The sequence below is a fragment of the Rhineura floridana genome, chromosome 22, assembly GCF_030035675.1.
Source record: "Rhineura floridana isolate rRhiFlo1 chromosome 22, rRhiFlo1.hap2, whole genome shotgun sequence".
Taxonomy (NCBI): domain Eukaryota; kingdom Metazoa; phylum Chordata; class Lepidosauria; order Squamata; family Rhineuridae; genus Rhineura; species Rhineura floridana.
The window spans coordinates 18681155-18693198 of record NC_084501.1 but is presented as its reverse complement, the minus strand read 5'-3'; the positions used below and the strand labels follow the sequence as shown (position 1 = coordinate 18693198).

The 12044-nt window shown below is 46.5% G+C and overlaps 1 protein-coding gene across 3 annotated transcripts in view; it reads left to right on the top strand.

The window, feature by feature from the left end:
• Positions 1-423: 423 nt before the first annotated feature.
• ASH1L (ASH1 like histone lysine methyltransferase) overlaps positions 424-12044 on the top strand; it is an 85134-nt gene continuing 73513 nt past the window's right edge. Inside the window, exons 1-2 of one of the 3 annotated variants that reach the window (XM_061606767.1) lie at positions 424-1003; positions 9223-9762. In XM_061606767.1, coding sequence (XP_061462751.1) covers positions 9328-9762 — 435 coding nt within the window. In that variant the 5' untranslated portion in view covers positions 424-1003; positions 9223-9327. Of the gene's footprint in view, positions 1004-9008; positions 9061-9222; positions 9763-12044 lie in introns of those variants that run through there. The other 2 variants (XM_061606768.1, XM_061606769.1) reach the window with 2 other exon arrangements.

Here is a 12044-nt window from a genome sequence, read left to right as displayed (position 1 = left end):
GGTTAATATGACGGGCGGGCAAACTAAGGCTCGGGCGGTATTGGCTGGCTGAGTGATTGATTGGCCGGTGGGTGGGCAGGCAAAATAAGGCTCGAGCGGGATTGGTAGTCTGGGTGATTGATTGGCCGGCGGGCGGGCGAACAAGACAAGGCTAAGGCGGTATTGCCTGGCTGGGGTGATTGATTAGCACGAGGGCGGGCAAGGCGAGCGGGCTCGAGCGCCGTGTAAGACTGCTTGGGCATTTGTCTGGCAGGTGAAGGCACAACTGATTGGCTGCCGAGAGAGAGAGAGAGAGAGAGGAGAGAGAGAGAGAGAGGAAGGAGGGGGGTGAGGCGACAGGCAGATAGAAAGATAGGCGGGAGGGAGGGAGGGAGGCAGGGAGGGAGGGCGCGCGCCCGCCCGCCCGCCCGCCCGCTCGCGCTCCCTTGAAGGATAGAACCAGGCGAAGGTCGAACGCCGAAAACGCAGAAAGGGAAGAGAAGGGGGCGGGTTAAACCACACACACACACACAAACGGATAGACAGGCAGAGAGGGAGAAGTGGGCGTGGTCAAGGCGCGCGCGCTCCTGTCGGCCCGCCCGCCTGTGCGCGAGCGGCGGCTGGGGGGGGGGAGCGTGTGCGCAGAGCGCGAGCTAGACGCCTCGCGCACGCGCCGAGGCAGTAGCTCCGCCGCCGCCGCTGCTAAGGCTGCTAAGGCTGCCGCCGCCACAGCCGCTGCTACCGTCGCCGCCGCTGCCGCCATTTTGGATCCGCTGGCGCCCTCAGCGCAGCGCAAGGAGGGAGCAGACTCGGAAGAAGAAGAGGAGGAGGAGGTGGCGGCAGCGGGAGGAGGGCGGCCACGGCCGCTGCGCCAGGGCGAGTCGGGTTCGCCTGCCAAAGCGCGGCGGTGGCGGCGGCGGGTCTCGCCCTGGCCTTGCCTTGCCTGCCCGAGAAGGCGGGTTGGCCACGGCCTGGAAGGATGAGGCGGCGCGGAGGAGCCCAAGCCGGGCCTCGCTGTGATACGGTGAGGAAAGGCGGGAGGGGGAGAGGGAGGGTCGCCCCGTCCCTGACAGGCCCTTTTTGGCCGTGAAGGGGGCTGAGCAGGCGGCGACTTGACAGAGCCTTTTTCGTTGGCGGGGAGAGGCGAGAGGAGAGCCGGACAGCCGCGATGCTGCTGCTCCTGCTCCTGGTGGGAGTTCCTGACAGCCAGGCCTTTGGGGGCGCCGGAGGGAGGGGGGGTCCTCGCAGCTTTTTCGGGAGGGGGCGTCCTCGCAGCTTTTTCGGGAGGGGGCGTGTTGGGAAAAGAGACAGAGAGAGTAAAGGGAGGATCCTTGAGGGGCTGGTCAGTGCTTTTGAGGTTGCGTTTAAGGTGCAAGGCTTGGCATGTACACCCAGATATATGTATATATGTTATATGCACAAAAATATCTACACAGACACACACGTAGACACAAAACGTAATACGCATGCAGGCATACAGACACAAATGTTTATGTATACAGACATACGCATTACGCACATGCAGACACAAACATAATACAACACATAAATATACATATAGTCAGACAGACACGTAATATATACACATGCAAGTAAATACGCAGACATACACATACATATACACACAGAGAGACAAACATAATACACACACACACATGCACAACACACAAGTGCACACAATTGTCCCCTTTTTAAGAGAGGTGCTTGATCTCATTATACAAAGGGGGGTGATGTAGGTGACTGGCAGGGTCTTGGAGCATGGTTTTTGGGAGAGTGCGTGAAGGAGGCGTAAGTATGTATGACGTTCTTGCAGCTTCATTATTGGGTTGGTGCATGCTGTGTGTGTGTGTGCGCACAAACACTGCATTCTTGTTTTGTGAGGTGTGCATGTAGAAGCCTGGTGACTCCTTGTTTATGGAGTTTTTTCAGCCTCAGTGTGGTAGTGGTATCCAGCTAAGAGCCACTGAAATTTATGGGACCTAAATTAGTTGTGTTAATTGATTTTAAGGGTCTTCTTTTGAGTAGTACTAACATTGGATACAATCCTATGTGTGCTTATAGAAAAATAATCACAAAACTGCACTGCTGAGGGGGGGTGGGCAGAAGATGAAGGGACTCCAGATAATTGAAGGAAAACTTATTTCAAATATATTTTTCTTCCAGCACTTGAAGCCCTTTTCTTTTCTGCTGCCTCCCAAAGTATTCTTGTAAACACACCTTTTGCAGGGTAGGTTACATATAGAATTTTGTAGCCTCATTTGCGGTTGTGGGAGGGGGGAGCTTCAGTTACGGAATTCTTGCAGACTCACTTCTTGGTGGGAGTTCACGCATGGGGTTCTTGTAGCTTCATTATTTCCCCCAATTTGGAGGCAGAAGGATTGATCCCTGTTTAAAGGGAAGGTTTGATATGTTGATAATGGTCCTGTCCTCTGTATTGGGATGGATTTTTTTAAGGGAGATCCTTGATCTTTTTCTCTGTGTGTAGATTTCTGGCAGGATCCTGAGTGGGTTGGCAGCCGAAGGGGAATCCTGCTGGATGAGCAAGATGGAAATCCTCGTGGTCGTGCCCTTGTGGTGTGTGTGTGGGCTTCCTGACAGCTTGGGCCCATGTTCCTATAGCTGGAATCTTTGACGGGAGGGTTGATGGATAAGGCTAGTCTCCAGGAACAGTAGTTTGGTGTATCTTGAGACATATCCATTTGCGTGTGTGTGAGAGAGTGATTAATTCTTTGGTACTGAGGACCACCTGAGAGACCTCAAATATTCTGCACGTGTTTCCTTTGTAGGAAATGGCATAGTGTGTGATGATTTTCTCTCTCTTGTGGTCAAATACATGTGTTTTGTTCCATGTACAAGCCTTGAGAAATTTAAAGCCCATTGCTGCTTCCCAGCGTGTCTGCACATGGCAACAGATCATCACATATGATAGACTGCATGCACCCTGTATGCTAACTTGACTTTTCTGGGTTGGACTTTGGCTTCTCTAAGTCGGGAGGGATTGTAGACAGTTAGGTTACCTTATTAGAATTGCAGGTGAGGGGGTTGAAAATATTGGACAGGCTGTCTTTCAGAAGCCAAAAGTCGTTCCTGTTAGAATGCTCCCCAGTATCTGGGAGAAATGTTGCCCCTGACACCTGAGTCCTTGTATGGAGAAACTGCAAACTTTTCTCAAGGGTTAGTGCTGTGTAGCCTTTGGTTTAAGTCTTTGGTCTTCACTTTGAAGGACTGAAACTGAACTTAAGTGCATGTAACTGCATTGTGTGTTCTTTTTCCATCTCCTTTGCCTCCCACCACCTCAAATTTCTATTCTTCTGTCAAAATTTACTCTAAAGGTCTTTTGGGCAGAGACCAGTTCTCCTCTGCCTGCCTTTTAGTGCTCTGTAAAACAAAGCAGACAGGGAAAGGGGATTGTTGTTCTCATCTTTATATAGAGGAGATACAGCGTGGCTTGAGTTCATAGAAAGCGATAACTACTGAAGGTTCATCTTAAATTATTCCACATTTGGCAACTGCTGCTGTGCCACTTCTTGCGTTTTGTATATGACCTCTCCCTGTGTGCTCTCCCCCCCTCCCCGATTCTTCAATACCATTTCCCCTTTTGTCCATTTACTTAACAAGTTTCATCATGCTTGGGACAGGAACTGCTTAACAATCAGGTGGGTTATATGTTTATTTCCTACTTAACATTTCAGAGCTTTGGTTACAAGTTTTCTGTTTGTAACCCCTCTGGGCAGAGAAAATGTCACTGCTGCGCTAACTACAATGCCTGATGTATTGTTAGTATTCAGTACATGCTACATGAGAGCAGTTGCTATACTTGTATCTGAAAGCTTAGAGTGGCTTATATGGTGGCCCCAGTGGTCTTCTGTCCAGACCATATCTCCTTAAGTTCACCATTGCTATAGGGCATGTGTGGGGGAACCTTTGGTTCTACAGGGGTTGCTGAACTATAACTCCCATCCACCCCAGCGAGCGTGGTGATGGGAGTTGTAGTTCAGCAACATTTGGAGGGCCAAAGGTACACGCACACATTCTGCTTTAAGGTGCTTCCAGCCTTTCAGCTTTTGATGTTGCTTTCAGAAGTTGTGGCTTGCTGTATGAGCATATAATTTTGGAAAGGGATTTGTCTGTTTCTGAGATGAGTTGTGTGACATTCTGTGTGTGTGTGTGTAACTAAAGCTTAACTGTGTATGTTATTTATTTCCTGCACCTTCTTCTGAGGAACTCAGGCTGGAGAGCATGCTTTTATCCCATTTTATCCTCACAGTGTCCTGGCAAGGTAGGTTAGGCTGAAATTTGAGCCTGTTTCCAGGCTGGCACTCTCACTTTTCACATTGGCTCTGTTGCCTTGTTGCTCCTTTTCCTCATCTGTGAGTGCCAAGGGGTGCACTCTGTAGGTGACAGCTCTCCCAACCAGTGATGTGAGTTTTCTGGAAAATTTTGAATTGGAAAATTTTACTATGCAAACCTGGGTAATTTGCATTGGGACATTTTCTGAAGCCCTAGAGAGTGATCTCATGTGGCCTGTTTATTTTACTTGTATTTAGTAAACAACGCTAGAAACTTTGAAACTGCCAAGCATGCCTAATATTGTATTTGCAGTTGGCACCCATTCATTGTTACTAATGAACTTATGGGGATGGAAAGTTTTCCACACAAAAAATAAAGCACTAGGTTTTTGTTGTTGTTGCAAACTTTTCCTGCCCCACATCAGTGCTTTCAACCCTTATTAGAATGGCTGGTGTGTACAGCTCAGAACTGGTTCCCTTCCCATTCTCCTTGATGGAGCAAACATCCACTAATGTTGGCACGGCTGGCTAGCCAGTTGTTGTATGTGGTTGTCACCAGTCCTTTTCCCTCTCCTTAATCTGGCATGCGCAGGGGGCTTGTGGGAGAGGCAGGGTCTCCTCTTATTTATGTGGGACATGGAGAAGGTACAAAACAGCTGGATTCTCTCCTGCTACTCGGAAAGGATTGCTGCAGTGTCTTACTTGCTCAAAAACAGTCAATAGAAACGAGCCCTCTGGGGTATTGACGTTGGGTGCCCTGCTTGCCAGAGGGCTGGGTACACTTGACTCTTGTGAGGTGATGAGGGTGGATCTGTAGACGCCTACCAATGGGAGTTTTTTGAGACTGAAAAGATTGTGTATTCCTTCATATGAATTTGGTGGCAGAAAAGATACTCTCTTCTGGCTCGTGTTGGCACCTTCTGGAATTATCAAGGAAAGTTGCTGATAGTGAACCTTGCAGTCTTGGAGGGGCTGTACTATCCATAGAGTTGCATTTGGCAGGGTATGTAAATTGGCCACAGGCAGAAGGTTCCACATTGCTAATTTACAGTGAGCTGATTCAAAAGGTACAGAAATTATTTGTTGCTTGGTGCTATGTTTCAGTGAATGGATTTGGAGCAGGATTGTTAAAAAAGAAAAGGAAAAAGGTTAAAGTCTTAGGTGTGGACAGATGCAGCTCTGACATGGGATGAAGTTTGGGATGGAAAAATAGTTTTGAGTGGCAAATGGGTTCCCTAGTTCTCTACTTGTACAGAGAGGGAATGCCTGGTGTGCGTAAAACCCCATGTTTGGGCAAGGCTAGAATTATAAGTATGTTAAATTATGCTTGCAGTGCAACCCTATGCATATTTATTCAGAAGTCAGTCCCACTGAGGTCAGTGGGGCTTTTCCCAAGTACATAAGCATAGGAGTGCAGCCTTAGTTCTACTGAAATTACTATCATTTTGCAGACAACTCTACAAAAGTTACTGGTCCATTAAAAATGATACATGCCTGTCTGCCCACACGTACCTACATAATTGTTTCTGGCAACACCCGGAGCAGGAGCAGTGGAATCTCTACCTCTTCCAGTTTATAAAAGTATCAATATCTGGTCACCTGGAGGCAATCTTTATTTGCTATAGACACCCTTACAAATGGTACTTTTTAAAAGCCTGAATTATTGGTACATATTTTTGAGTAAATATGTTGAGGACTGGCATTGGTGATATTCACAAGGACTTTCCCATGTTAGGCAGAAGTGCCCCAATGAGCATTTGCAGTGTAGTATCCCATCAGATTCAGCATTTGTTGAACACTAGCTCTTAATGGTTTGAAGTGTTCAGTCAGCTGTTTACAGGGCTTATCCCAAAAATCATAGACAAGTGCCAAATCTTATCCCAAAGGTACCAGTAGGGCCATACTGCTATTAAGGCCAGAGTGATGAACAAGCTTTTGAGTTCCCCAGAACTCTTAATCCAGGCTGCAGAAAAGTTGTGGCAGGGAACTTGGAAACTTACTTGCTAATTCATAACACTTTTAGCTGGCACTGATAAAACCGCTATTTTTGGATCTCCCCCCCAAAAAAAATTAGACCTACACAACTACCAGCAGTTTATGTGTGTGATTATTTTGTATTTATTTATTATTTATTTTATTTCATTTTTAAACCGCCCATAGCAAATAGCTCTCTGGGCATTGTACAAAAGATTAAAAGTACAGAAATACAAAATATCACAATAAATAAACTGAAACAAAGAGATTTAAAATTGTAACATTAAACGCTTTAAAATGCCTGGGAGCATAACCTGGCGCCGAAAAGATAGAAGCGTCGGCGCCAGGCGTATTTCTTCGGGGAGGCTATTCCACAATTCGGGGGCCACTACAGAAAAGGCCCTAGATCGAGTAACTGTCCTCCGGGCTTCCCGATGGGTTGGTACCCGGAGGAGGGCCTTAGACGCTGAGCGAAGTGACCGGGTCGGTTCATAGTGGGAGAGGCGTTCCACAAGATACTGCGGTCCCACGCCGTGTAAGGCTTTATAGGTCAAAACCAGCACCTTGAATCTGGCTCGGAAGCAAATAGGTAGCCAGTGCAAACGAGCCAGAACAGGTGTTATATGCGCTGACCGGCTGGTCCTCGTCAGCAGTCTGGCTGCTGCGTTTTGCACTAGCTGAAGCTTCCGAACTGTCTTCAAGGGCAGCCCTACGTAGAGCGCATTACAGTAATCCAACCTAGAAGTTACCAGAGCATGAACAATTGAGGCGAGGTCATCCCTGTCCAGATAGGGGCGTAGCTGGGCTACCAACCGAAGGTGGTAGAATGCATTCCTTGCCACCGTGGCCACTTGCGCCTCCAGAGACAAGGAAGGATCGAAAAGAACCCCAAGACTACGAACCTGTTCCTTCAAGGGGAGTGTAACCCCATCTAGAACAGGGTAAGCATCCACCATCTGGGCAGGGAAGGCATTCACCAACAGTGTCTCAGTCTTGTCTGGATTGAGTCTCAGTTCATTAGCTCTCATCCAGTCCATTATCGCGGTCAGGCAGTGATTCAGCACATCCACAGACTCACCTGTAGAAGATGAAAAGGAGAAATAGAGCTGCGTGTCATCAGCGTACTGGTGGCAACGCACTCCAAAACTCCTGATGACGGCACCCAGAGGCTGCATGTAGATGTTAAAAAGCATGGGGGACAAAACCGACCCCTGAGGGACTCCACAATGGAGAGTCCAAGGAGTTGAGCAATTTCTGTCTTTTCAGTCTCGGGTTGATCTAGAAAACTGAGGAGAGGGCACTAGTCAGGCAGGGAATGGAGGGGAGAGAGGCTTGACTTGGGTCATAGAGATAAGTTGCTGTGGTATAGTAAGTAGGACTAAGAAACTGAAGTATGACTTGGGAAGTCCCCACCTCTCACACAGACTCAGTAGGTGGCCTTAGGCAAGCTGCTGTCTCTCAGCCCCCACCCCTAATTCTGCAGTATGAGAGCAAAAATATTGACTTAACCTACAGTGTTGTATGGATTTCTGCAAGTGTAACACACATGAAGCTCTTTGAACAGTCAAAAGCAGCTATATAAGTGCTAATCGTTTAACATTAGTGAATGTGTTGAGAAGAAAACAAGGGGCATGAGCTTGGGGCTGGGGGGGATTTTGGAGAAGCAGCGTTGACAAGTGTCTTGTGACTCTCAGTTTTTAATGTACAGCTCCAAGGCTGAGGAGCTATGGCCATCCCTGTTTGTGTTGGAAAGCATAGGGTTTCTTCCTCTGCTCACCTGGTAAGAGGTGATGCTATAGGAGGAGACCGCTAGGGGGCATTGGTGGGACTTGTGCATCAGCACTCCATTCTGGTTGAGTGAAGGAGGGCTGCCCTAGGCATTTAACAACAAGCACTTAAATACCACTATGGAAATACTTAGAAAACAGTATTGCAATTATAGCTATAACAGTATTACACAGCTGTGTTTGTGACTTGAGAAAGAAAAGGAAAACAAAGGAGTTTGACAAACCAGATTGACAGCTGCCTAAATAAAATAAACTTTAGGTGGGAACAAGGAAAGTCAGTATCAGTATAATTTTTGTCAGACGTACAAATGCATGAGACAGAGATAGCTAACCTTGAGCTTGTGGAAAAGCTAGGTATTCATAAACAACATGGAAGCTCTAAATGTTAGTCTTTGTCAAATTTCTGCCTGTACCTTTCCCGCTTCAAACATATCTCTGCAACCATGAGGACAAGAACCTTCATTTTTAAGCATTGTTTTAAGCATTATACACCTGCTTCACAGCACTGGATCCAGCACTTTGCTGTCAATTAACAGTTCAGGGAGCTGTTCTGACCCAGGATTCCCCATTTATTGTAATGGAAGGGGCTGTTCTGTATGTACATCTTTTTTATTTAAAATATTTATATCCCACTCTTCTGCTCCATCATAGGACCTCACAAGGTGGCTGTCAAAAAAAAGCATGTCTCAAACATAAAAAGAGTTACAAGACAAACCATGTACGTCAGCTTGACAATATGGAGGAAAGGTGTGATACGAATTCAATTTATAAGAACACTTCTTGCTATGCAGAATCTCCCCCACTTCCCAAATTTAACAGAGCAACTTGCACTTGTAGGAATCATGTGAGAACATTACAGTATGTATGTGGCTCTAGATTGAGCTTGGGGGTCCTTTGCATACTATGAATGTGTAAATAGCCAGATGTCTGGTCACCTGCGGTGAATAAGAATGGACTCCAAGCAACCAGGCTGGGAAGCATACCAGTGTGATTTCTTTCGTATGGTAAATGACTACATTAAATACGTGCAGGTAGGCAGGCTGGTAACTTTGTGTACTTCCTTGCAAGGTCTTGTGTGTCGATGTTTCATTTTTCATTTCTGTGTAAAAACAAAGAACCCCAAATCTGTCTTCTTGGGGCTCTTGCAACTGTCTTTATTCTGACTGTCTTCTTGTTTTCCCTTTCTCCCACAGTGAGAAGACGATGGCTGCAAGTTTCTGGAAAGATCTGTTCATGGATCACATGACTGCTCTGCTTTAAAAAAAAATTTTTTTTTAATTGTGACTGCACGTACTGTAATGGACCCTCAGAATACTGCTATGTTAGGGCTGGGTTCTGGTTCTGAAGGGTTTTCTGGGAAAAGCCCCTCTGCAGTTGCCACAGGCGCGGCAGGAGGCAGGAGAGAGGCAGAGCTAGATGCTAGTGCTAAGGAGGAGGAAGAGAAGAAGAGCAGCCCCGAGGGAAGTGGTGGCAATGAAGCTGGCAAGGGCGAGAGCTTGTCGGATGCCCAGCAGCAGTTTTCTGTGAAGGAGACGAACTTTTCAGAGGGGAATTTGAAACTGAAAATTGGCCTCCAAGCTACTAAGAGAACTAAAAAACCCCCTAAGAACCTGGAAAATTATGTCTGCCGGCCGGCAATAAAAACCACTATCAAGCAGCCCAGGAAGGTACAAAAGGTTGGGAAGATGATGGACGAGAAGAGCGACCTCGGCCCTGTGAAGCAACTGAGTCAGGTTTGTGCTACGACATATTTGCAATTCCCAAATTATGCCACTGGGAAAGCAGTGGTGGTGGGGAACAGGAGTTGCTGTAGGCACTAGAAAGTGGTAGTTCTGCAGGCACCAGTTGTGCAAGCATTGAATCTGAAATTCAACTGAAGCTGAGGGCAGAATTCGACATCTGGAAAATTTGGTTTCTTTTTTTAAGAAGAAGAAAGAGAGCTGTTACTCAGCCTTCAGTCTTTCAGATCCAGGGCTCCCTTTGCATCCCAACTTGCTGCATGAGACCTCCCCTTTTTTTTACGATGATGATGATGATAATTTGTCCAGTTTTCTGCTTCTATTTTCTTACCTCTCTCTTCAAGAAAGAGACCAGTGTTGTCTGTGCCTCGCTTCAGGTTGACCTGTGATCCAGTTTGGGGTCTCATTCCATCTGCAAACGTGTTCTAGACCTGTGGCTTTTCATGTGTGTTCCTGATTATGATGAGAGTATATACTATTTGTATAAGTGCTTTCAAATGTTCAAAGTGCTTCACGTGCATTTGTCTCATTGCAATCCTTACAACAGCCTTGTGAAGTAGGTCGATATTACCCCCATATTGCAGATGGGGAACATTTGCAGAGTGTGCCTTCCCTAAGGCCATCTAATGAGTTCACAACAGAGGGAGATTCAAACTGGCAGCTTGTTGACTCATAGCTCTGTCTCTTACCCGCTATATTACAAACCCTTAGGCTTCCTAGGAGTTTATCAGGAGTTGCTTAATAAGAACAGTGGTGGCAGACAAGGATCTCTGAAGGACACTTGTCCATGATTTCCCATCCTCTCTTAAAATGCACAGCCACAGAAGAGTGCTGTTGTTGTTCTGTGTTAAGTGCACAAAATCCCAGTATGGCAGTTGAGTTGTGAGTGTGCCCAGCATCAAGATTCATCATTCACTGTCACTTTCCGGGGTTCTCTGGCAGTCAAATTAAGGTGGGAAAACAATTCTGGAGGGTAGGGAATTTTTAAACCCTAGACTTTGGGGCTTGAGAAATGTACAGGAACTGACTGGTAAAGTCTTAGAAGCTGAGGCTGAGCAGAACTCTGTGTGTACATGTAGCTCTGTAGTCCTTCATATAACTCAATTTACCTCCTGCTGGTCATTGCCCCCAAAGGTCAGATTCTCTTCTTTCCCTTTCCTTCGATTTCTCCACTGTCCTCATCAAAATATCCAATCTTTGAAAACCTAGAGTTCAGATGTGGGGGGTGGGGAACAGATGTGCCTCTGCTTATTTCACATAGTATATTCTGATAGGCCTTGATGTTTTTAAATCTTTGTCTTCAAGTAGTTCCATAATTATAGCAATCATATAATAGTGTTCTTATATATGGGCTCAAAGTGCTTTATATATATGATTTCAATAATCCAAGGATACTGAAAGGTAGGCCACCTATAATAGAGAGGGTGGAGTGAGACTGAGAGGGGTTTGCCGGGGCTCCCTAGTGCAGCGGTTGCCAACCTTTTTGAGCTTGTGGGAACACTGGCAAACCGGAAAACCTGCTCTGGGCACCCCCCTACACACACACACCTGCAGCCAAGCACACACCACAACCTATTGTGTTTGCTGCAATAGAATGCTCCTTTCAAGCCTAATTTGAGTGGGGGAGGGGACTCTGTGAGTGCCAGGGAAGGCCTCTGAGGATGCGGATACACCTGCAGGCCCCATGTTGGTGGCCTCCTGCCCTAGTGAGTCCACACATTACAGTCTTTATTATGTTTATAGCGCCTATGTTAGCTTGGTCATGGATAATCCCATATCTAGAAAAAAAAATGTCAGATCTGAATCAGTCCTGGAAATAATGGTGTGAATTAGTATTTGTAGAATATCAAAGCATTTCAATTGGAAAGATGCTGATGCATAAAAATGTGTGTTGCTTTTCTCAGCACAGCTCAGAGCAGTTTTAAATCACAAAAGCTGTTAAACGTTTCTACATTAAGCAGATAGCAGTAGTAGCTGAAGCCGGTGTTCTGCTTTTCAATATGACTTCAGAAGCTTGGGGAAACCAAGGCAACCTCGTAAAACTTGCCATGTGTTCACCACCTTCTTGGAGCTTTAGTAGTCGTTCTGGTTTAATTGCTTTCCTCAAGTCATGGCTCGAGCTGATGTTTTCCCATGTTAGCTGGGCTATGTTGTTGCCAGCAGTGCCTCCTTCAAACTGGATGTAACTGTTCAAAAAGTAGCAGAGTAGAACTGTGGCCTGGCCATTGTAGGTTGGGGTGGAGAACCCATGGCCCTTCAGCTGTTGCTGGACTACA